General features: G+C 36.2%; 2 protein-coding genes across 7 annotated transcripts in view; one reads left to right on the top strand and one right to left on the bottom strand.

Moving 5' to 3' along the window:
• Nucleotides 1-13,729: 13,729 nt before the first annotated feature.
• LOC131157584 (uncharacterized) overlaps nt 13,730-25,641 on the bottom strand; it is a 31,030-nt gene continuing 19,118 nt past the window's right edge. For 2 of the 6 annotated variants that reach the window (XR_009137292.1, XR_009137290.1), the window contains 2 exons: nt 17,282-17,442; nt 13,730-13,972 (listed from right to left, as the gene is read on the bottom strand). The gene's annotated coding sequence lies outside the window, so the exon portion shown is untranslated. Of the gene's footprint in view, nt 13,973-17,126; nt 17,443-25,641 lie in introns of those variants that run through there. The other 4 variants (XR_009137289.1, XR_009137291.1, XM_058111855.1 and 1 more) reach the window with 2 other exon arrangements.
• LOC131158598 (uncharacterized) lies at nt 23,222-24,791 on the top strand. Its single transcript, XM_058113464.1, has 4 exons — nt 23,222-23,825; nt 23,958-24,076; nt 24,176-24,515; nt 24,619-24,791. The coding sequence occupies exons 1-4, from the start codon at nt 23,222-23,224 to the stop codon at nt 24,789-24,791; spliced, it is 1,236 nt and encodes a 411-aa protein (XP_057969447.1).

Here is a 25,641-nt window from a genome sequence, read left to right as displayed (position 1 = left end):
GTGGAGTTTTGTTGTTCTCCACTATGCTTTTGGACCAATAGGTTTCATGTTACATCAATTCGAACTTCTCAGTCTGTTCAATTGCGACCTTATAATGCAATTGCATTCTTTGCTCCAATTTATGTTCTTGTTTCTGTATTCTTGATTTATCAACTACGTCAGTCTAGTTGGTTCTTTGCGCCCAGTTTTGGTCTAAGACACGCAAACAAAAAAATAAATTCTCTTCCCCCCCCCCCCCCCCCAAAACTAGAATGTAGCATTGTCCTCAATGATTAAAAAGAAAAGCAAAAGAATGATAATGAGAGAAGTAGAAGGGTACTTGGGTAGAGAAAGAAAGGACAAAAAATTAAACTGATAGAAAATGTACCTACAAAAACTAAAAAATAAAACAAAATAATGCAAAATGAAATAAAGGAAAGTAAAACATCACGGTATGTCTAGAGGCTCGGGTGGAATTTCATTTGACGGTTGCAGGTTTATGGATTTAAGTGGCAAGTTTCCAAATTTGAGTCGCCACAACGAGTCTATTTTGTTACCTATACAAAAATTAGCCTCAAATAAGTCAATGCTCTCCAAGGTTTCAGACAAAACAAGTTCATATTGACTTTCTTGCTCTAACAAGAAAGGATCTTCATCAAGTAGGGAATCCAAAAAGTTCACTTCCTAACGTTGTTCCAAATTTTGGAGTTTCCTGCAAGTTTTAAACACATTTAGTTCCAATGTCATATTCCCAAAAGTCAATTTAAGGATACCACTTTGACAATTTATCAAAGCATTGGAGGTAGCCAAAAATGGCCTCCCTAAAATGACAGGTGCCTGAAAAATAGAGTTAGGAATTAATTGAATATCTATCTCCACAAAATCAACAAGATAGTAAAATTGATCTACATGCACCAACACATCTTCCACAACTCCCCTAGGCTTTTTAATTGAACGGTCAGCCAATTGTAAAATGATAGAAGTTGATTTCAACTCTTCTAAACCTAGTTGCTCATAAGTGGTGTAAAGAAGCAAATTCGCGCTAGAACCTAGGTCTAGTAATGTGTGTCCTATTTTTGAGCTTCCTATGGCACAAGTTATTGTCAGAGAACCTAGATCCTTGTATTTAGGAGGAGTATTAGACTGGATAATGGTGCTGACTTGTTCTGTGAGAATTGCCTTTTTGCACATTGAGCTTCCTCTTGACTATACACAAATCTTTCAAAATGTTCGCATATCCTAGGATTTGTTGAATGGCATAAAAAAGAGGAATGTTAATGCGCACTTGTCTAAAAATGTCTAAAATCTTAGCCTGATGTTTATTTTTATGCAATGTGTTGACTCTATAAGTCCAATCTTGTTTTGATAATGACAAATCACTTGGTATTTGATCTGTGCATTGAGAATGTGAGTAGGAACATTACTTAGCATGCACGGAAGGTGATGAAGTCATGGAAGCCACGAGGATTAAAGCATATATATATATAACCTGACACAATTTATGAAACTAAAAGAGTAGAAGAATGAAGATGCAAGCGTCAAGTTTAAGATCGTCATGGGAATGGGTATTTAGAATTGATGTATGTGCATATTTTTTATATAATATAGCTAGAAGCTCAAAATATACCCTACACATGCATCTCATGAAAAACTTCTAGGGTTAAACATGGACTTAGAGAACTTATTTTGAATCCTGAAAAATGTTTTATAAGAGATTAAAGCAAGAGAGTTCAAATGTTTTGAAAATTAAACTGAAAGTTTTGAAGCTGGTCTACCCAGATGACTGAGGAGTACCCTTAGAAGTCTAAAGATACAACCTCAGACGATTGAAGTTTTACTTCAGACATCTGAAGAATTTCCTCAGAAGATTGAAGAATTAGTTCAGTCATCCGACGGATTAATTTTGAAACACAGAACAAGAAGAACACCTTCAGACGTCTGAACTTTTAGTTCAGTCATATGAACCAAAGACTTCATAAAACTGAACCTACAGTTCAATCATCTGACCCTGTGTCCAGACTATATTTTTCAGTGCTTTAAGGAACATTAGACGTCTGAACCCGAATGCCTAGTCATCTGAACCTGCGGGAACTTTAAAATCTGAACTTTAGTAAGAGAACACACGAGCTATTCACTTGATCAAATTGATCCAACGGTGGAGACTTATCCTAAGGTCGAGATTACTTATATAAACATCCTCTAAACCCTAGTGCCTCACTTTTGGCATATGATTGGGAGCCTTGAACGTATACACAACTCTAAAAATCGTTGAACTCATTGCTAAGCTCTTGTCTGTGATTCAAAGTGTTTACTACGTATCTAAGCTTGGGCTACGTTGATTTTCAAAAGGAGTTCCAGCAAATATTGTGCAAACAACTTTGGTATTGAGGTTTGGTGATCAAACTAATTGTTTGCTTATTCTCAAAGACTTTTTCATATCACAAACTTATTCTTGAATATTCATTTTGAGAAATTGATCTTGAGTTATTATTTATATATACTTTTTTGAAGGATCACTACTTGAGAAAAGTTTTTGTTTAAAAGCCAAAATCTTGAAGAAAGTTTTAAATATATCTTCTTTCAAAGATTTGCTATTTGATTAGTGTAAGAAGTATTTGATTGCAAATCCTAAGAGCCTCTAAATACATATTCTTGAGGGATATTATTTTTGAAACATAGTGTTTAAATATTTGTCATATTCAAAGTCATATATTTATTCAAAGATTCAACTTTACAGATTATTGATAGCAAGAATATAGATCTGCGCATTTTCAAAGATTATTTTTTAAAGGATCTTATTTTCTAATCTTACATAAAGTATTCTGAAATCGAACCTTACATTTCTCCAAAGCATTTATTTATAAAATCATTTTTGGGAGATATCAATTTAAAGGATTGATTTGTGAAGCATATCATTCATATAATGATACCATCGTTGTTGACCTTATTGGACACGCCCAGTTTTGATTATGACAAATACTCATTATATCTAATGGGTGTTTTGAGGTTTTGTGCAGGAACTAAGATTGTTAAGATCAAGATGGGCACAAAGCAAGTAAAAGCCTGAAGACCAATTTATATTCAGCGTTCTAATATATTTCATTTGTAAAAATTGGTCTATAATAGTAATTAGGATATTTGGTTTGTAATAAGCTCACACACATCACATGCATGATAATACGTAAGCTCAAAACAAACCGTAAATGAAAAATGACCTTAGAAAGACCTTAGGGTTTTCCCTTCGATTGACCGACACCAGACTTTTTCAGTGTCTTCAAAATTGGACCCCAAGTGACCTTAGGACACTCACCTTTACACTTGCATGTTTTAGGCACTTGAATAGGGTTTGTATGTTTCGAGACTGGACCGAAATGCACACTTTGTGCACTTTCGGTCGACCAACCAAGGCAGTTCATTTTTCCCTAGTCGATCGAACCAATGCAGTTCAAAACTCCCCAGTCGACTGAAACCCCCAAAGGTCAACAATTTGACCATCTGGTCGACCGAGCCATTTTTGTTCTCCAACCACCTAGTCGACCTAGGGTCCTCGGAAAAAATCCCAACAGTCTGGTCAACCGAACCAACCAGTTCAAATTGGCCCGGTCGATCGAACCGCGGAGAAATGGGAAATCGCCTACATTCAGCTGACCGAGCCTTTAGTTCGAAATCCTCCTGGTCGACCGAACCTTATGAGATCTGGTCGACCGAAACCTTTCTGGTCAACCGAAACCTTTCTAGTCGACCGGACCTCTCGGGTTGCCCTGATTTTTACCGCAATTAAACATTTTTTAAACAGGGTTAAAATATTTGAAATGTCATTAAACTTTCCTAATAATATCCAATAGGTCCCTAACGGTCATATCTCTTCCCATGTCTATATATATGAGATCATTTGTGAAAATTAGACAGCCATTAGCCACTTTGATTAGGCGAAATTCTCTGAAAATTCCAAATCCTATAATACTCATATCTAAGCCCCAACCACTTATACTTACCTTCTCTTATTGCTCAAACTCTCTATAAGTTGATTGAGTGCTTGATTAGAAAGGTTTGCTCTCCCATTCTGATTAGATTGATTTGATTTTTATGAGAGCTAAACCTAAGTGTTCTTAAAGGACTTTGTTAATAAGTATCTTCTAAGAAGACTTGTATAAAACTTCTGAGTATTGCATATTCATTGCAATATCTTGATAAGTTTGTATTTGTATTTTGGTTGCAAAATCTTTTCATAATCACCTTCAAATACCTATTGTGCTTTATATTGAAAAATATATTTGAAGAGATATTTGTTTATGAAATAGTGATATTTGTTGCAATATTCATTCACTCATATATTATCTGCTGAATACAAAGATTACACATCTTTTGCAAACCAAACATATACATTACTAGAGCATCATACGATTGAGAAAATCCGCTCATTGAAATATACATATATATATTGTTTGGCTAGTATCTTTGTGTGAACATCTTGCCTAAATATCTTGTGATACAAAGATTGCTTGATTGATACTCTCACGCACTTATTACACTGATAATAAATATATATATCTGAGAGTTTAAATATTGGACCACACTGAGCTTACATATTAAATCATATTGTGGTGTATATAATTACGCGTATTTGGGTACATATCTGCTTTATACGAAAACACAATCACTGTACCATTTGATTGTAATACACATCTGTTGTATTTCCAAGCACGGGCCTGAAGAGGGAGACTAGCCCTAGAATAGTCCCGGATTGGCTTAAACCCGGTTAGGAAAGCTAGGTGCGCCATCCTGTTAAGGCGTGTAGGTTGAGGTCAGCCCCGCTAATTGACCTGGTTAAGGTTGAGGTCAGCCCTGTGCTAATTGTCCTGGTTGTAAACAATGTCGCTCCACCCTTAAGTGAGCTATTAGTGGAATTCTCGGGCTTACGAGCTAGAGGCAAAGACGTAGGCACAGTTGACTGAACCCCGATAACATATCGTATGTCTGTTTACATTTTCATACTTTATATTTACCGCACATATATGTTATGATATGAATGATGTGCATGATTTAAATTTCGCATATTTTATTTATTAGCACATTTGGAATTGCGTACAAAGACCCTAGGTTGTAATATTCTACTTACATCTAGTTCAACCTAGGAGAAAAGTTTAAAATTCCAATTCACCCCCCCCCCCCTCTTGGGAATACACCAATTCTAACAATCATTACATACATACTGAGCTTCAAGTTTTATCATATGAATATGTGTTAGGATTTTGATTGTACTCACTAGCTTGTGTAGAAGCAAAATTGAATTTTTGCAGAATTCTAATTATATATTGTAATCACAGTTTGGGTTGTGAACCGGGTGAGGAGGAAGTTGTGCCTCTTGTAAGCGCGAAGTAGAAGGAAGTTGTGCCTATTGTAAGCAACGGATTGTAAGGGAAGCTCCATCCCAGTTAAAGGAGCGGGGATTTAGTGGAATCCTTGAGTGGGTTGCCCAAGGCGAGGACGTAGGTCGAGTTGGCTAAACCTCGTAAAATCGTGTTTGTCTTCTCTTTTCCCTTAACTTTTTTATTTCCACTTGTATTTCTTTATTATCTTTTGCATGTTTGTATATTGATTAATATTGCATGCACTTGATAATTAATTGGGTATAATTAAATTTATTGAGATAATAATTTGAATTAATTTCAAGCCCCTATAATTATTTTGTTAAATATTGAAATAGGAATTAAGTCATAAAATAAACTTAAATAAATTTAAAATACCCAATTCAACTCCCTCCCCCCCCCCCTCTTGGGATAACACCGTAATTCACACAATGGAATCAATCTTTGAGGAAAATGTGCTGGAACAATTACCTTTGGTTCTTCAGAAACATCAACATCAAAATTTTTACCTCATTCTTTGGAAGTGAAACTTTCACCATTTTGGTTAGCTTCTTTATCCGTTGTACCAATCACTTTACCACTGTGGAGAGTTGTTATGGCCTTGCAAGTCTAGACATTGGCTCTAGTAAAGGATGAAGGTTCCAAGGCTGCAACCTACACTTGAGGATTTGGTTAAGGTTAAGATTGGAATTTACCTTTCTCTAGTGCACTCACGATTGTGTTCAACCTAGTCAAACTGTTCCTTATGTCATTGATGGCTTGAGAGGTTTGGTTGTTGATGGTGGTTTGACTTTGCATGAAATGTTGAAAAGTAGAGGTCATTTGTTGAAATGGATCATCTATGGGTTTCCTAGGAGCTAAAGGTGGTGCACCACAATATTCATTTCCTATTCAACACATGATACATCTGGTTCTTCGCCAAATAAATGGCAATCTGACTATCACAATATAGCTGAACTCCACCTTACTGAATACCCAACTCTTTGACCAATCTTGTAAGCTACAATGCTTCCTTGGCAGTTTCGACTACTGTCATATACTCCGACTCAGTTGTTGATAATGAAACTAGAGATTGTACCATGGACCTCTAACAAATAGGCTCTCCCACAAGGGTGAACACATACCCTGTTGTAGACCTCCTGTCATCCAAGTCCCCTACATAGTCTACATCCACATATCCTACAACTGACGGATCACTCTGTTGCCTGCCGAACATGATGCCATAGTGTGTAGTACCCCGCAAATATCTAAAAATACACTTGACTTCATCCCAATGCTGTCGACCCAGATTTGAAAAAAATTTGCTAGCCACATTGATAGCTTGTGCTAGATCCGACCTTGTACAAACCATTGATAGCTTGTGTTAGATCTGACCTTATACAAACCATAGCATACATTAAACACCTATTGGCATATGGGACCTTTGACATGTCACAAACATCATCATCCGTCCTTGGGCATTAGGTAGTAGGCAATCTAAAATAATTTACCAATGGTATATGCACCAGCTTTGCATTATCCGTGCTAAACCTCTCAACACCCTCTCCACATAGCCACCCTAAGATAACCACAATCTCTCTGCAGTTTTGTCCCTATGAATCTCCATCCCAAGAATCTTCTTGGCCGCAACCAAATCCTTCATGTCAAACTCTTTACTCAACAAAGTTTTCAACTGATTTACCTCAGTTATACTTTTCACAGCAATCAACATGTCATCATCATAAAACAACAAAAAAACCACTCGTTTGCATGCTATCACTCTCTTCCCTTTTAGAAGCTCCACCATCTCGTACGTCTGATTCTTATGCAAATACTCCATTTCTTCCACCATAGCACCCATCCATCTACTTTTCTCTTGGCTGTGCACCACCTCTTGAAAAGTAGTAGGATCTTTGCTACTAGTAATGAGTGCATAAGACACCAGATCATCAAATCCATACCTAGTACGTCTAGGTCTGTATATAGCTATACTGTGATGCTACTGGTCTTCCGAGTTAGAACTCCCTACATTATGAACATTGTTATCTCTGCCCTGAGTCTCTAACTTCACTTGCACCACATGCTCATTTCTGCTACAATTTATATTGTGATGTTGCTGGTCTCCCGAGTTAGAACTCCCTACATTCTGAACATTGTCATCTCTGCCCTAAGTCCCCAACTCCACCTGCACCACATGCTCATTGCTGCTGCAGTTTTCTAGCACCTATTTCTCTTCTTCTACTTGAGTACGATGCACCATGGCTTTCACATCAAAAACCCACGTATTTGCTAATCGCCACCTTCTTTGCCTATGGATCCCATAGCTTGAACCCACCTTTCTAGTACCTCGGAAAGATACACCATCTAGACTTTGCATCAAACTTTGATCTCTCCTCACTAGAAACATGCGCATAGGATGGACATCCAAACACTCTTAAACCATAGTAGTCTACCGCGCTACCTGTCCACACCTCCTCTAAAACTTCCCCATCTAGTGATACCATTGGTGATCTATTAATTGAGAAACACACCATACTCACTGCCTCTACCTAGAAGTTTTTTATAAGTCCTGTATTCAACCTGAGACACTGAGCCCTTTCATTTGGAGTTCGGTTCGTCATTTCCACCACACCATTTTGTTGTGGTGTCATGCGTACTGTGAAGTGTCTCCTTATGCCATGATGTTTGCAGAACTCCATGAACCTCAAATCAACATACTCAGTTCCATTGTCTGACCTAAGGTATTTAATCTTCCTCCCGGTTTGATTTTCCACCTCAGCTTTCCATAATTTAAACTTGGCAAACATCTCTAACTTATGTTGCATGAAATACACCCAGACCTTTCGTGAGTAATCATCGATAAAACTCACAAAGTACATGTGTCCACCCCGTGATGCTACCCTCACTGGCTCCCAAACATCTGAATGAATATAGTCAAGAATCTCCTCATCTTGTAAGTGGCTATTTTAAACTGCACCCTGTTCTGTTTCCCAAGAACACAATACTTGCATATTTTTAGCTTGCATGTTTTGACACCCTTTAAAATATTTTTCTTATAAAACTCCTTCATCCCATACTCACCCATATACCCTAACTGCATATGCCACAAGATAGTATTATCTGACTCAGATTCTACAACTGCAGCTCCACTTACAACTATAGTTCCCCAATAGTGCATAGATATTCCCTGCTAACTTATGCCCCTTCATCACCGTTAAAACGCCTTTACACACCTTCATTACCCCACTTCCAAGCTTGTAACTAAACCCGTTACAATCCAAAGTGTCCAATGAAATCAAATTTTTCCGTAGATCCGGTATATGCCTAACATCACATAATGTTCTCACAACACTATCAAACATTTTAATTTTGATGTTTCCTATTCCAACAATTTTGCATGAAGCATCATTTCCCATCAAAACAGAACTAGAATTTACTAACTTGTAGGTGTTGAACCAATATTTATTTGGTGTCAAGTGATAACAGCATGCTGAATCTAGGATCCAAGAATATGTAAGGCGATTTGAACCCAATGAAACAAAAAGCATATCACCATCACTGCTCTCTAAGTCTCCTTCTTCCACTACATTCACTAATTTTGAAGAACCCTCTTGATTTTCTGCATTCCTCTTCTTTCTCTCTAGACATTCTAATTTTATGTGCCTCTTTTTTTCGCACTTAAAATATTGTATGTCATTCTTCTTCCTAAACTACGACTAAGACTTATTATTACTCGATCTGCTTCGGAACTTGCTTCTCCAACGTTCCTGGTTACCCTTCACCGTGTGAAATCTCATCACTAGCTTTCTTTCCTTGAAGAAAGCCTAACAGAGTGCTTGTAACCTCCTCCAAATTCATGGTTTCTTGTCCCCACGTCATAATTGTAACCATATTTTCATACGTTTGAGACGCAGGTAGGGAATCCAGTAGCATCAACGCCTTGTCTTCCTCCTCGAACTTCACATCAAACCGCATCAAACACTTATAAACTGATTGAATACATTGATGTGTTGGTTCAAATCCAAACCCTCTGCCATCTTTAGCCAATACAATTTCTACTTAAGATACAAGTTGTTTGTCAAAGACTTAGACATATAATGGCTTTCCAATCTCTGCCAAACAGCCGCCAGAGATTCCTCATCCATGACGTGATACAGCACGTCATGAGCCAAACAAAGCCTGATAGTCGCCACAGCCTTCGCTTCCAACTCCTTCCAACTTGTTTCATCAATGCCTTCCGGTTGACTTTTGTATAATGCCTTCACCATACCCTCCTACACTAACAGATTCTTAACCCTCATCTGCCATAGTCCGAAATTTTCTGATCCATCAAACTTGACAATATTGAAATTTGCAAAAGAAATCCCAGAAGCCATTGTAACCAATTGCTCTGATACCAATTTGTTGTGCAAAATCAATGCACAGTGGAAAAATCGAATCACACAATACGATAACTAACGATGAATAATACAAAAAACACAATCACACATATTATATAAAAGCAATAAAACAATGATACAAAGGATTTACGTGGTTCAGCAATGCCTACGTCCACAAGAGCAAACGGCTGTGCATTTTACTATCTTGTGTCGAAGTACAAAGTTAGAACATACAAAGTTGTATATATATTAACCTTCTTCAACCCCCGGAGGTTTTCCCCCTGAAATTCCAACCTATACAACTTCCCAATTCAAAATTTGAAAAATAGTGTTGAGTAACCGAGTCAAACCGTCGATGATTTCAGACAAATCGTCGACGGTTTAATCCCAAGACCAAACTTTCGATATAACTCTACAAAGACCTCGATTGTTTCTTCTGAACCTGAACAAACCATCGATGGTTTCAGACGTACCATCGACAGTTTCAAAGAAACCGTCGCCGATTTCTTCCTACAAACCAGCTTCTTTGTTTTTCCACCATGTTTTCTTTGTACATGTGTTCCACTCAATGTATGAACCACATATTACAACAATTTCAAAAACTCATCTTAGCATGCACCCAATTAATCAATACCCTTTAACATTCCATGTTGTAGAATAGTTGAATATTGTTAGTTTCAAAAGAAAAACCAAAAACCAAATAAAAATAAAAATAAACATTATAGTTACTTGTAGAGTTAAATGAACAAACTACCCTGGTCTAGGGCACTACTTCCATATCTAAAATGAATTTTTTATCCCCCACGGAGTAGAGTAAAGTCAGAATAAGATGCAAATTTTCATATGTACATTTTTTTTTTTTGTGTATAACTTAATGGTTTAACTTTTCAATGTATTGATGAGTCTGTTCTCTTGTAGCACACCTACAGTTCATAAGCAATTCTCATTTAGGGACATGCCATTTGAGTTTGGGCTTGGGCACATGCATCCCATTTTGCTAGAATTTTCAAATTATGACAGCTATTGTTACATTTTTGACTTGGTATTCACAATGTCTTGCTGCAAACAAGAGTACAGAGTACTTGTGTTGGCTCAAGGTGAGTTTAGGTGACTATTAACCTCATAGGTCACGCCCGGTTTTGATTATGATAAATACTCATTACATCTAATGGGTGTTTGAGATTATGTGCATGAACCTCAATTGTCAAGATCAAGATGCACATAGACAAAGTGAAGATTGAAGACCAAATCATTTTATGATTGTAATATATAATTCATTTATGTAATTGGTCTGTAATAGTAACTAGGGTTCTTACTTGTAATAATCACACACACCACATACATGGTCTAATAGGTAAGCTCAGACTAAAATTGAAAAATAACTAAAACAGGAGCTAGAAAAGACCCAAGGACACTCACCATTGCACTTGAATGTATTAGGCACTTAAATATGATGAATATGGAATGAATCATGACCGAAATGCACATTTTGTGCACCTTCGGTCAACCGACCTATACAAGTCAGTTTGCTCCTAGTCGACCGAACTCGGTCTGGGTCAATAAGTTGACCCCCAGCCCGATCGACCAAGCTATGATAGTTCAGTTGACCCCAGTCGACCGAACCCCCTTGAAGTCAATAGTTTGACTTCCTGGTCGACCGAGCAAAATTTGTATTGCACCAACCTAATCGACCGAGTTACCATATGTGGGAATCCAACGGTCTGGTCAACTGACCAGCCTAGTTCATTCTAGGCCTGGTCGACTGAACCGCACTAAGTTTGAAAAATCGCCTCTGGCATACCAATCTGATCGACTGACCTTGAAGTTCAAATTTGGCCTGATCAACTGAGCCATAAGAACTTCGGTCGACCAAAAGTGTTCCGGTCGACCGGTGCTCTCAGTTTGCCTTATTTTTTTTTACCGTGGTTAACTATTTTTTAACAAGGTTAAAATTGCTAAATGTCATTAAATCTTTTCTAATAATACCAACATTGTCCCCAACGGTCATAATTCATGTGGTGTCTACATATACCCCTTCATTTGGAAAAATTAGTAACAAGATTAGCAAATCAAATTAAAAATTCTCTTTCAAGCCAAAAATCTTCTACTACTCATTCTCATACTCAAATCACTCATACTGACCCTCTTCGATTGCTTAAAACCTCTGTAAGTGGATTGAGTGTATGTTTTAAATAGGTTTGCTCTCCCATTCATGTTTGATTGAATCGATTTTTACGAGAGCTAAACCTAAGTGTTCGTAGGGGGCTTTGCTCATAAGCCTATCCTAAGAAGACTTGTTTTAAACTTTTGAGTATTGCATTTGTGTTGCAATATCTTAAGAAGCTTGTATTTGTTTCTGGGTTGCAAAAACATTTTCAAAAACACTCTCAAATATCTTGGGTGATTCATTTTGACATATTTTTTAAAAGATATTTGTGTTTGTGATATTAATCTTTGCTGCAATATTCATTAACTTACATATCCTTTGCTGAGTACAAAGATTGAATATATTTTGCAAATTAAGCAAATACATTATCTAATCTTCACGTGATTGAGATATCTTGCTGATTGATATTTTTGAGACTTGCTTGATATCTTTGTTTGAGCACGTTGATTGAGAATATCTTAAGATACAAAGATTGCTTGTTGACACTCTCACGCACTTAATACACGGATAGCAAATATATTTGAGAGTTGAAATATTAGACCACACTAAGCTTATATATTAAATCATTTTGTGGTGTATGTGACTGAGCGCATTTGGGTACATATCTGCTTTACACGAAAGCACCATCACTATACCGATATTATTTGATTGTAAAATCTGAGTGTTTCTAGGCGTGGCCTGAGGGGGCGGTAATCCAGTTCGGTAAGAATTGGTTGTAAAGGTTGAAGTCAACCATGTGCTAATTGACCTAATTTGTTTAGGTGTCACTCCACCCGTTTAAGTGAGCAAGCTATAGTGGTAATCCTTGTGCTTGTTAGCCAAAGCGAGGACGTAGGCAATTGGCCGAACCTCAATAACATTTCTGTGTGTTACGACTACTTTACTGCTTTCTAGTGCATATGTGTTTAATTAAATTGCTTTATTTACTTTCTGGTATTCATTTACATTACTTTTACTAGATTGACCATATGGTTATGAATATACTGGTGTTAGGAGATTGACCTAGGGCTTAAATTTTAAAAATACCAATTCACCCCCTCCCCCTTTTGGGATCACAGCAAAGCTTACAGTGACGTTTAAAAACCCTAAGTAAATAGATGCTAGGAATTGCATGAAGGCAAACTTAAGAAGATTTCAATCATATATATGCATGCTGGTTTGAGACTCTTTTAAGTTTTGGCCAACAATTATTATACTAGCTGCTTTAGCAATCGACCTTTTATATTTATTTATCTTTATTGAAATTAAATTGTGCTATAGACTTATCAATATGGGACTTGAACACTCATCTTTTGGGCTAAGTTGTTGAAGTTTGTATGAGAATGTTGACTTGACAATTTAATTCTATTGTTAATGACTAGCTTTCACTTGGTACTTTTAAAGAAAACACAATTATGTATTTCTAATCTTAATTTTCATATTTTCCATTACTAATCCTTGTTATTTTCTGAAATTGTGACAAGTGGAAAGATACAACGCTTCTACTTCATCGAATCCACACCCAAAGAAGAAATAGAGGAATTCAAACGTGATTACTAAAATTTTACTCCATAACACTAATTCCATGACTAATTTTCTAAGCAATGAACCTTCTTTGAAGATGCCTACTTGAAATGGTTTTAGATAAGATGAAAAAAGTTCTAAAGTTGGATCAAAACCAACTCCTAAAAATTGCGGATTTGCTAATACATGACGAGAGAAAATTCAAGACACTCTGTACTTCTAAAAAAATATAAAAGATAATACATATTGTTGCATCTTTGTAACGCCCCGATCCACCACGTGGGCCCGGGGTGCTACTAAAGTGACCTTTGCATACCTAATACCATAATCATTTAACAATAATGCAATGGAAGTAATAAAACATTCTCTATACATACATTACCAGAGTTCTAAGTTCATTCATACATAAAGGTTTCCATGCATCCATATTACAATCTGACCAAAACTGGACAACTGTTCAGTCTATACGACCATAATACAAGCCCTGAGTCTGACAACATAACTTACATACGCTAGAGTTCTTACAGACACTCTAAAAAAAAGAATTAATCTAACTTTCACCCCTTGATCCTGCTAAGCACGATACATGTAGTTTCCTGAAAAGATGATTTGTATATTGGGGTGAGACACTTCTCAGTAAGGGTGATCAAGTTAATATCAGTGTGTGGACAGTATGCTTTTAGTGCTTACAGAAAACATTCATTCTTTACATAACCAAAAATAGTTGTCTTTGCATACATATACGGTTGGAAATACTCGTTTCGTTTTCCTGACAAATACTCGTTTCGTTTTCCTGACATAAACACTTCATTCATTTCATAACATCATCATTTACATAAACATATAGATATGTATAAAAGACACCTCCTGGGACTAACGCCACGTATAAACCCCCGTGGTCAGGGTTGTGCTGCCCGAAGGCTGGACTAAGTCTGGGGTGATCAACCCAAACAAAGTCAACATTCATCCACGTCAAAACTTCTACTACGCAGGCATCCGCAATGTACTTGCGTGCCTCGATTGCCTTACCGTGTTTTGAAAGTCCGGCCTTCTAGGTATGGTACACCCTCTACCGAGGCTAATCAGCATAGACCACCACACCACTCTCGTAGTGCAGTGTGGTGCACATGGTCACATATATAAATCCTAGCAAAGGTACTGTGCTCTTGACATAATGGTCCATCAGGGTTCCTAAAGCATATCGTGTAATTTAAGTAATAAAATCATATTTCATAATCATTTCATATAAAACTTGACATGTAACTTTTGGCCCTCGGTCGTCATATCATACCCAGCTCACAACCGTTAAACATATACCTGGCCCTCACTGTCGTAAACATCATCTTGTATTTTCACAAGCAGTTCCAGTATATTTCGCAAACAGTTCAGTATTTCACAAGCATTCATCATTTCGGTTATAACATAATACATACATACTATTCACTTGCCACACAATCTCCTATACTTTAAACATATCCCATAGGCAACCATGAAAACATAGTATTTATGGTTTAAAAACATAAAACTGGCATTTCCACCATTCATTTGTACTTAAAGTAGGATACCATATATCCTCCGTTTGAAAAATGACCTTTTGAACGATTGGCTTTTGAAATCTCGACTGAAAACATAAATACACTTACTCCATAAACATTTCGTATGGTTCAAAATCATTAAAAAGTTGACTTAACTAGATCCCCTTACCTATTTCCTGAAAAACAACGCGAGACGCTCGAAAATCGAATCCTAACTTTTTCCCAAATTCAAGAATCCGCTCCGCTAGACTTGTAGATATTCACTCCCTGATTCTTGTGGTAACTTCCGATCATTGAAACGGGCAACAATCGGCAAAAGATCAAAGAGAGAGAGAGAGAGAGAGAGTGGGTGTGGGTTCTAGAGAGAGAGAAAGAGAGAGTTATATTAAAAAAATACATAACTTAACTCTTAAGTAACTAAAATATCTCCTCTAAAATATTTATATATAAATATCTAAAAATATCTTTTCCAAGATATTTATTATTATATTTATTTATTTATTTTTATTTTTTTATTTTTTGTTCGGGTTACTGCAATCTTAATCAATATCATCTATGAAACCTTAGTAGATAGAGTTATAGAAGTATTTTGATTGATGTTGGATTCTTCATTTATAATTTTTTTTTTAGTTTTTTAGCATTTTCACTTATAGGTTTGAAGAAATTAGTGTTGGATTTTTAATTTTGGGTTATGTTGTCTTTCAAAAAATGAAAGTTGCCTTCGCCAAGGTCCTTAATTTTTTATCATGTTTTTTATGCGCTTTATTTCTCTATTTATAATTTTCAACATTTTTTTCAATGGTCAAAGTATTTATGCATATGTTGTTAAAATGAAATAATTAGAAATTAAATTAATCATGTCCAAATTCATATTGAATACTTAGGGAAATGCCATGAATTTGGACTTTTGTAGATTTAGATAAAATGTAAAACAAAACCGTATTAAATTTCGTTCAAATCCACTCAAATTCAAATTCAATGTATAAAATTCAAGCTTCCAAATACAACTTATGTTTAATCGAACCATGGATTTGAAATTCTATGGAACTTTAACATAGATCCATGTATGTATTTGTAATTCCAATTCAATCTCAAATCCATGCATCTTAACGCTACCTCGATATTTTGAAATTTATGGTGTTCAACAATCCAATCGATCTGCCCAACTAACCCAAATTGGACCAATTCAAAAAATCAATTTCAAATGGTTTTATAAGTCCATTGGCGGTTTCCATTTTGCATAACCCGACTTATGGATTTTGTGGGTTGTGTCTAACCTACCCAACCCACCTCTAATTCTACAGAGACATGGAAATAAGGACCTACATCTACTTAAAGACATAAAAGAATGCATAGGATGGACTAGGAATTGAACAGTTATTTGCAGTGTTCTTATTTTTATATTTTTAATTTAATTTCCGTTACAGTAATGTTATTTTCTTCTTGGAAGGCGACAAATATAGTTTGCATTGTCTTATTATGTTTGACAAAATTTTCACACATTCCTTTTGTGTTTTTTTTATTATTTCTTTCTTTTTTTTTACCTTTAAACAAGCTAAATCGCCAATTCAAACCAAACCCCCAATAATCAAACCAACCCAAACCCCTCAATAGTTACTTATAATTGACTTTTTGCCAAACTGATAAAATTAGAAGGCTGCCATAGATGCTCTTCACCTCTTCCTCAGGTTATGGCATTTGGTTCTTACAAAAAAAAAATTTAAAATTACAGAGTAAACAAAAATTCCCAGATACTAACAATCCATTTGATCAAAAATTCTACTGAAAGAAGAGAAAAATAACAAAGAAATTTATTTTCTATTATATTTTTCTTCTAACATTCAATTCTATTAAAAATGAAAGTTTTTTTTTATATGATTAGAAATTAAAAAAATTAAATATCAATGATGTGTAAAATCAAAATTTTGTTCATAAGTTTAATATATTTTTTATTTTCTTTCTTACTTCCTTTATAACCAAACATGAAAATATAAATTTCTTGATATTTTTTTCCTTTTCTTAATATTTTTCAAGTTTCGAGAGAGAGAAAAGCTCAATTCACATTTAACTCATGTGTAATTAGCTGGGCGAGTGACGCACTCCCTAATTGCTATTTCCTCCACGTTTCCATCACTTTGGTCAATTGAATCAATCAAACCAATCCAACAGTTCAAACCAGAGATAGATTGAAACGCCAGTTGTCTTTTCAGTCTGATTTTTAAAACAATAGTTTTGATCTATATTTCGCAATTCAAATGTAAGATAAAGTACCTGAACACTTTAAAAAAAAAAAAAAACAGATACAAGAATTAGAGCACTTTACATAATTGCTGAAGCATACATTTAAATCGCATACTTAAAGCTGCACACCTGTATGCGTGCAAATGCAGACTCTTGAGGAGATCCGGATAGAAAACCTATTCCTGTGGCCGTGGCATTCCTTCACCTAAGAGAGGTAGTTCAACCTATTTTAAAATGCAGGAAATTCTGATAGGAAGATTTTGCACATTTTTAAATGCAGAATGAACCTCCTGCAACACAAGAAATCAAATGTTAAGAATCACCTTCATTTAGTATCAACAGAAACAGTGTTTAAAGTTTTATTCCTCCTTTTATTAGTCAACAGCATCTGGCTAGCAAACCAGACGCAACTTTTTTCTCGCTTGTAATGGCAAAATTGTTTCAATCTCTGCTTCTCATTGCAAGTCCAAACGCCATCAAAAGATTCCACATTCTATTGTGACAGCAGAATCATTAAGACGCTCTGTTCTATGACCAAGAGGTGTTCATCCTACTTTTACTATTATTAACAAGAAGAAAGTACCAAGCATGATAACAATGCATGGACAAGATCCTTATAAATTGCACTACTAAATGGAGTTATCCAAGATCAATTTTAATAGAATCTAATGTAGAAGACCCTTCTTTTCTGCAAGTTATCCAAGTAAAAAAATAAAAATAAAAATAAATACTTTAGTTGGTCTGCTAGCTTTCGAAAGGAAAATTGCCTGGGCTGTTACCATTGTTCTGTTTTGTAATCTCCTTACAAAGGAATTCACAGGGAAGCTGCCCTCCTTTCTCATTTCCATCTGTCCCCATCCATATTTCTTCAATTTTTTTTCTCGCACAAGCAACTACATATATCAAAACATAGCTCTATTGCCCAGTACTGGGCCTATCTTCAAAATCTCCTGTAGTTTTGTCATCAACACAAGTTATATAATTATCCCCAGCAGTACATTCCTCTCCATCTTCTGCCAGAAGAGCCACAGAAATTGATTTCAAAGAAATTTCTACCCACAGCAATTTTCATGTCAAAAGAACACCAAAACCCCTTTTCCTACCTTCAAAAACCATGCAATGCCAAAAAATCTTCCCAATCTTTCTTAATCCTAGTTTCCACAATATAAGCCTTCCGCATGATCCATGCACTAGCAAAAGGCTGTACCTGGTTATAATAATCTTCCTTCAAGAACTCTTTTTCTACCACGAAGCACCAAAGCCACTTTTCAAGGGAGAGTTTTTTTTAAGCTAAAGAGAGATTTGATGCCCAAACCCCCTAACCTCACCAATAATTTAACCATCCCCAACTTCACCAAATGATATTTTATATCCTCCCCAACATTATCCTGCAAAGACCTCTTCTAGATGCCTTCACGCCATTTTACAATGGTGGCATGAAGTAGTCAAGCAGATTAGCCAAGATGCTGTTAATTAGTGAGTTCCATTCTTTTATAAGAGGCTTCTCTTTCACAGAGCAATTTTTTTCTCAAGCTTCTCAACAAGAAGCCCCCACATGCTTTCCACTTTAAGCTGGCTCTTGCTGTAATTGACTCAGGACCAGTAGCCAGTTCAAAGCATAATAAGATGCATCATAAACTGAGAATTTTCCCACAACTGCTCCACAAAAGATTAGTGTCATCTGCAAACAGAAATCTGACACCATCTCATTGCTTGTTTCTCCAATCCTAAAATCCTGAATAAAACCATCTGTAGCAAACAAAAACTACCATCCAGCTAAGCACCTCCATATCCAAGATAAACAAAAGAGAAAAAAGAGGACTTCATCACTGTCAGTCTGTCACCAAAAGGTTTCTTCCATTCCTATTGTAGAACAGACTTCTTCAGCTCTATTTCTCTTTAAACTGTTAGGGTTCCCAAATCAACTAGGGTTTCTAATTAATATGATTCCCAAATCAATTAGGATTCTATTTAATGTTAGGATTATTTCATGTTTGTTAGTTAGGATTCCCAAATCAACTGGGATTTCTAATTAATACAAGTCCTAGATCAATTAGGAATCTATTTAATATTGGGATTATTTAATGTTTTTTAGGATTCCCAAACCAACTAGGATTCAACGGGATATTTTAAAGTCCTAATAGGAGTCAGTTTCTCTACCCGATATATATGTGACCCCTATGGGGCTTTTGGCATTCAAGCAAGCAATGAAGTAATAGCATAATTCATCGCCTTTGTTTAATTTGGAGGCAGATCCCCTCCCTCGAAGTGATCAACCCTACTTTTCTATAATTATTTTCCATTCTTTAAATTTCCCCAATTTCTCCACGATAAAACCCCATAGTATCATTTGGCATTAAGAGTCAGCGTTCTTGTGGATGTTGTTAACCCGCCAAAAAAATCCAGATCTTGGAATTCTTGATCTTCACTCATTTGCAATGGCCTCAAAAAATTCAACAGTACCAGATGGAAGCTAGGCTAAAGGCTGAACTTAGCAATATGTTTTTTAAGTCTCAATTTGAAGTGATCCAGGCATCGTTCTCTAAACTACTCAGTACATCTTCCCATAAAGAGAGAGAAGATGATGTCTCTATATTAGCTACTCATAGGAAGTAGTCATACATGCGTGAAGGAGGTTACCAAGGAAAGCGTGATCATGGTCCTACTTGTATGAAGGTGGAATTTCCTCGATGGGGCAGTGATGACTAGGGTGAGCATAATTCAGTTAAAACTGAATTAACCAAATTAACCGAGTAAATTTGGTCGATTAAGTTCGATTCAATTTTCATTTCGTTGAATTTCGGATTTCAATTTTCAGTTCGGTTTTTGAGTTCGATTAATTCAGTTAACTAAATTGAACAAACAGTATAAATTAATAATATATTAAAATATTTTATATATTATATATAATAAAATTATATATATTATAAATATTATTTATATTTTATATATTAAAAATCTATATTTTATATATATTACATATTAAATCGGTTAAAATCGGTTAACGAATTTAACCGAAATACGCTTTACTCGGTTTTGGGTCTGGCTAATATGGAATTTCGGTTCGATTCGGTTAATGAGATTTTTTAATTGGACAAACCGAATGCTCACCCCTAGAGATGACCCTACCAATTGGGTTACTACTACTAGGGCTGAAAAATACTCTCGCTTTCACCACACTCTAGAAATATCTACAGTTGAGATTGCCTCAATTAGTTTGGATGGTGATGCTATTCAATGGTATGATTGGTTTGAAGTTCGTTATGGAGTGCCTTCATGGGCAGAATTTGTTTCTGAATTACTTGTCTGATTTGAGCCGACTGGATATGAGAATATCGATGGAGAGCTTGCTAAAATATGCCAAACTAGCACTATCTTGGAAAATCAGATAGCTATCAAATAGGACTAAAGATTGGAATGAAAACCAACTTGTTGGTACTTTTATTAAAGGTCTCCTACCTGACATTTGATGTAAGGTCAAAGTGCTTCAGCCACAAACAATGATTGCTGCAATTTTCTTTGCAAGATTAGAAGAAGAAAAGTTGGGAGAGAATGACATCGGTCTAACAAGACCATTAGCAAGCAGAATGACAGTAGCACTATCATGCCATCTGCTGCTCAATCCCCCCATCAAACAATTAACTTAGGAGGAACTTAAAGAGTAAATGACAAAAGGACTATGTTGGCATTGTGATAAAAAATGGCATAGAGGGCACCGCTGCAAAAAAGGACAACTCTTGATGATTGAACTAGTGGAGCGGCTAGAAGAGGTTGATAATGACCCTTTATTCAAATCAAGAAGGTATGAAATCTGATGATAATGATGAATCTATCACTTCTTCAGTTCATGCTTTAGTTGGTTATGCTAATCCTGTAACCATGAAATTTAACGGCTTCCTAAAATGTCAACCTGTTACTATCTTAATTGATATGGGTAGTACTAATAATTTTGTGGACAATAAAATGCTAAACAACTAGCCTATCCTGGGAAGCAATGTGAAAAGTTTAATGTGAGAGTTGCAGATGGAAGGACTTTAACATGTCAACGCAAGTGTTCGAAGGTTAAACTTACTATGCAAAATCATGGGTTGTATGTTGATTCTTTTTTTTGCCACTAGAAAACTATGAAGAGGTTTTTGGTAGTGTTTTAAAAGGCATTCATAAGGCGCGCCTCAAACATTTTGAGCATAAAATGCCCTGAGGCATAACTTGAAAGGTGCAATTCCTAAAATGTGTATGCCTCAAGTGAAAATGCATACGCCTCGGGACAAAAGGCACGCTTTGTATGCCTCAGATAGGAAGGCGTACGCCTTTTGGGAGCTGACTGATATTTAAAATATTTTAAAAAAAAAAAAAATTAAAAAACGATTAGGCTTTGACAAGCGTCAAAACCCCCCTCTCTCGACGATGGTCTTCTTTCTTCCAAGCTTGCGTCTATCTTCGACGACTCCTCCAGCTTCTCATCTCTCTCCTATGAGTCAATGACCCCTTCAGACCTCTCATCTATCTCCGACGACCCCTTCCAATGTCTCGTCTCTCTCCAATGACCCCTACAGACCTCTCATCTCTTTCCAATCTTGCGTCCATCTTCAAAAACTCCTACAGCTTCTCCTCTCTCTCCAATGAGTCAATGACCCCTTCCAACCTCTAATTTGTATCTGAGGACCCCCCAACATCACATCTCTCTCCAACGCCCCATTCAGACCTCTCATCTCTCTCCAAGGACTCTCTACAGCCTCTCGTATCTCTTCACGACCCCTTACAACCTCTCTGCTTCGAGGTGTCTTCTCAGTCTAAGGTCTCTCCTCAAGCTGATTCGAGTATTCAACTCTCTCTCTAGTGTTGTTCGTCACAGACTCTCAGGAGACTCTCTACCAATGTCTCTAAAAGTCAAGGATCTGCAATTGCTTTTGATTTGTATTCAATTTTCATTTTTCATTTTTCAATTTGCAGTTTTAATTTCCTACTGCAGCTGCTGATTGTTTTTGTTCAATAAACAAAAACATGTCTGAAGGTGAGTCAAAGGGGCAGAAAAAAGATTTTGTTTGGAAATACATAAAAGAAGTTGATGGAGAAAATTATTTTATATGCAAATTTTGTGAACAAATTTGCAGTGGGATTGTTACAAGATTTAAACATCATTTGGCTAGTACAAGGAAGGGAATGAAACCTTGCCTAGATGTCCCTCAAAACGTGAGAGATGATTGCAAGATTGCTCTTGAAAAATTCCAAGAAGAGAAGTGTAAAAGAAATTATCTTCTTGAAGAGATTGGGATGGTTCCTAGAGGACGGACTTAGGGTGCTACTTCTCCATCGGTTGGAGATCTTGAGCAACAGAATAGTAGGAGTGGCCTTAATCCTAGGGCTAGAGGTCCAATGGATAAGTTCGCATCTTCACTAACCAAAGAAGCCACTCTAAACTTAAAATAAAAATAAGGAAGAGCGAAATGAAATGTGTAGGAAAGTTGGTCGTTGTGTGTTCAACAATTCTCTACCATTTAGTTTGATGGATACGTATATTGGCGTGTTATAATGGATGGTATTGCTAATTATGAATCAGGGTTTCAAGCCTCCATCTATGCAAGAGATGAGGACATGGATCCTTAAAGATGAAATGAAAGACATCGATGGCATGTTGAAAGAGCACAAAAAAGCTTGGAAGGAATATGGATGTTCTATCATGATGGATGGATGGACTGATGGGTGGTTAAGGGTCTTGATTAGTTTCCTCATGAATAGTCCTACTGGTACATGGTTTTTAAAATCCATTGATGCTTCATATTCTATAAAAAAAATGGTGACTTGATGTTTAAGTATATGAATGAGGTCGTTTAGGAAGTTGGTGAGGAGAATGTTGTGCAGGTGATAACTGATAATGCCAAGAACATGATAAATGGTGGAAAGAAGCTTACGCAAAAGAAGGAGAAGCTGTAGGGGACTCCATGTGCTGCACATTGTTTAGATCTCATGTTGGAGGATATTGCAAAATTGAAGATCCATGCAACCACAATCCTAAAGGCTAAGCAAGTAGTGAAATTTATTTATAATCACTCCTATGTACTTGCAATGATGAGGAAGCATTTCACCAACAACAAAGAACTCATCCGCCCTGCAATGACGCGCTTTTCTATTGCATTTTTGACACTTCAAAGCATTTACAAACAAAAGCGAGGCCTTCAATCTATATTCTCTTCAGAGATGTGGGGCACTTCTACATATGCAAAAATGCATGAAGGTATAAGGACTCGTTCAATTGGTTTATTTGACCAACATTTTTGGCCTCGCGTGACTTACGTTATCAAGAGTGTTGCCCGTCTTGTGTGTGTTCTAAGGAAAGTTGATTTTAAGGAAAGACCAGCCATGAGGATTATCTATGAGTTGATGGATTCGGCGAAGGGAAAAATTGCTGCAAATTTTTCTAGAAATGCCAAGAAGTATGGACCCATTTGGAGAAAAATAGATGATAGATGTACTCCACAACTTCATCACCCTTTACATGCTGCGGGATATTATCTAAATCCCCAATTGCATTATAAGGAGAACTTCTTTGATTGTGAAGAAGTGAAGAAAGGATTATTTGAATGCATGGATAGAATGTTGAGATATGAAGAGAGGCTAGCTGCAGACATCCAATTGGATTTGTTTGATAATGCACAAGGGGAATTTGGGACTAGTGGCTATTGACTCTAGAATGTTGAGAAGCTCGGGTAAAAATAATACTTCAATAAAAATTAGTTAATTGAAGTATTCTATCCTTGTTTCTTCTTGTAACTTAGAACTTAGATTTGTGTTTCTTCTTTTGTAGCTGATTGCTGTAAGCGTTTTGGGACAAAAACCACAGAATTAACGAAGTTTGCCATTCATATTCTTAGTCTGACATATAGGACTAGTGGATGTAAGAGGAATTGGAGCAAATTTGAGCAGGTTCTTAGTTCTTACAAATGTCATGTTATTATCATTTCACTCAAATATGAAAATATCTTCTAACATCTAAAAATTTAAATGGCTTAAACTCAATTGTAGATTCATACGGAAAAGAGGAATAGATTAGAGTACAAGAGATTGAACGCTCTAGTTTATGTGAAGTACAACACCAAACTGAGGGAGAGACCTCTAAAAAGAAGACAAAATCATGATCCAATATTGGTAAAGGAAGTAGCTTCAAATGATGAGTGGATCACTGAGAAGGAAGAACCTGTCCTCCCAAAAGATACTTCTTGGTTTAATGATGAAAATCTCTTTGAAGTTGATGCTATTAGAGCTTTGCCCGTGGTAGCTTTTGAAGGAGATAATGCTCAAGCAACACAAACTTATGGTAGCTTGCATTCTATAATTGCTAGAAAAAGGAAGATTAGTGATTATTGTGAGAACTTAAGTGCATACATATCAATAGTCATTTTTGAATTTACTAATTTATAATTCTCCATTTCTCCTAACACCCAACCTATGCTTTATTAAATATCTAGGCACTCAAGACAAAGGCAATAGACCAACATTGGTCACGATTGAGGAAGACGATAATGTTGAAGTGGGAGTGGGGGAATTTATAAGTGGAAGAACTCCTACTATAGATGAGTTTGATGAAGACAAGGACATTGATGAAGACCTTGATAGTTCCCTTTCAACTTTATTGATTTAGATTTAGATTCTTAGTATCTTGGATGATAAGACATTATGATGCTTTAATTTGGCTTTTTCTCTAATTTTTCTAATGTTATGGCACATGCTTATTTTTTAACATGCATTGTTTCAGTTTATTAGCTAAAATTGGCCTATATGATACTTAAGAATTACGTTTTCATTTTTTTTTTCTCCATTATTCTTAATTTTTTCTCATTTTTATACTATATATAAATTTATTTTATTTATTAATTATTTAAAAGAATACAATCCCAAAATGCTTACCCCTCGACGCCTTGAGGCTTACGCCTCGCCTCGCGGATGGTAAAACACCTCGTCTTACGCCTTCGTTTTTTAAAACATTGGTTTTCGGTATTGAATGATTAGTGACTTTAGGTGATATAGCTTGAACTTTCTCAAAACTAGTTCTGAAGTTCACCGTGAATGGCCAGAGAGTGACTCTTACAGGCAAACGTTGTGGTCATGTCACTACAATTTCAAGCCATCTTATGGAGCAGCTCCTTAAAAAGGAGCAACGTGGCTGCCTGGTACAACTTTGAGCATCAAAGGAGTTACAGTTACAACATCAATCTCGCAAGATGAAGGGATAGAATCTCTTATTTCAAATTTTTCCCACCTATTTGAGGAGCCACAGTGATTGCCAGCTCAGCGAATGCATGATCTCGCATTCCGCTATTGCCAGATCATTTAGGTCATTTGCAAATTGTACTCACCACACTTCGTAAGCATCATCTAGTTGTCAAAAAATCTATATGCAATTTCACTCGACCACATGTGGAATACCATGGGCATATTGTTTCTCAAGAAGGTGTTTCAGTTGAACCTTCTAAAATACAAGTGATGACAAA

The sequence above is a fragment of the Malania oleifera genome, chromosome 6 (genome assembly GCF_029873635.1).
Source record: "Malania oleifera isolate guangnan ecotype guangnan chromosome 6, ASM2987363v1, whole genome shotgun sequence".
In the NCBI taxonomy this organism is placed as follows: domain Eukaryota; kingdom Viridiplantae; phylum Streptophyta; class Magnoliopsida; order Santalales; family Ximeniaceae; genus Malania; species Malania oleifera.
Note: the sequence above shows the minus strand (reverse complement) of the source record. Positions and strands in the feature narration are given on the sequence as shown.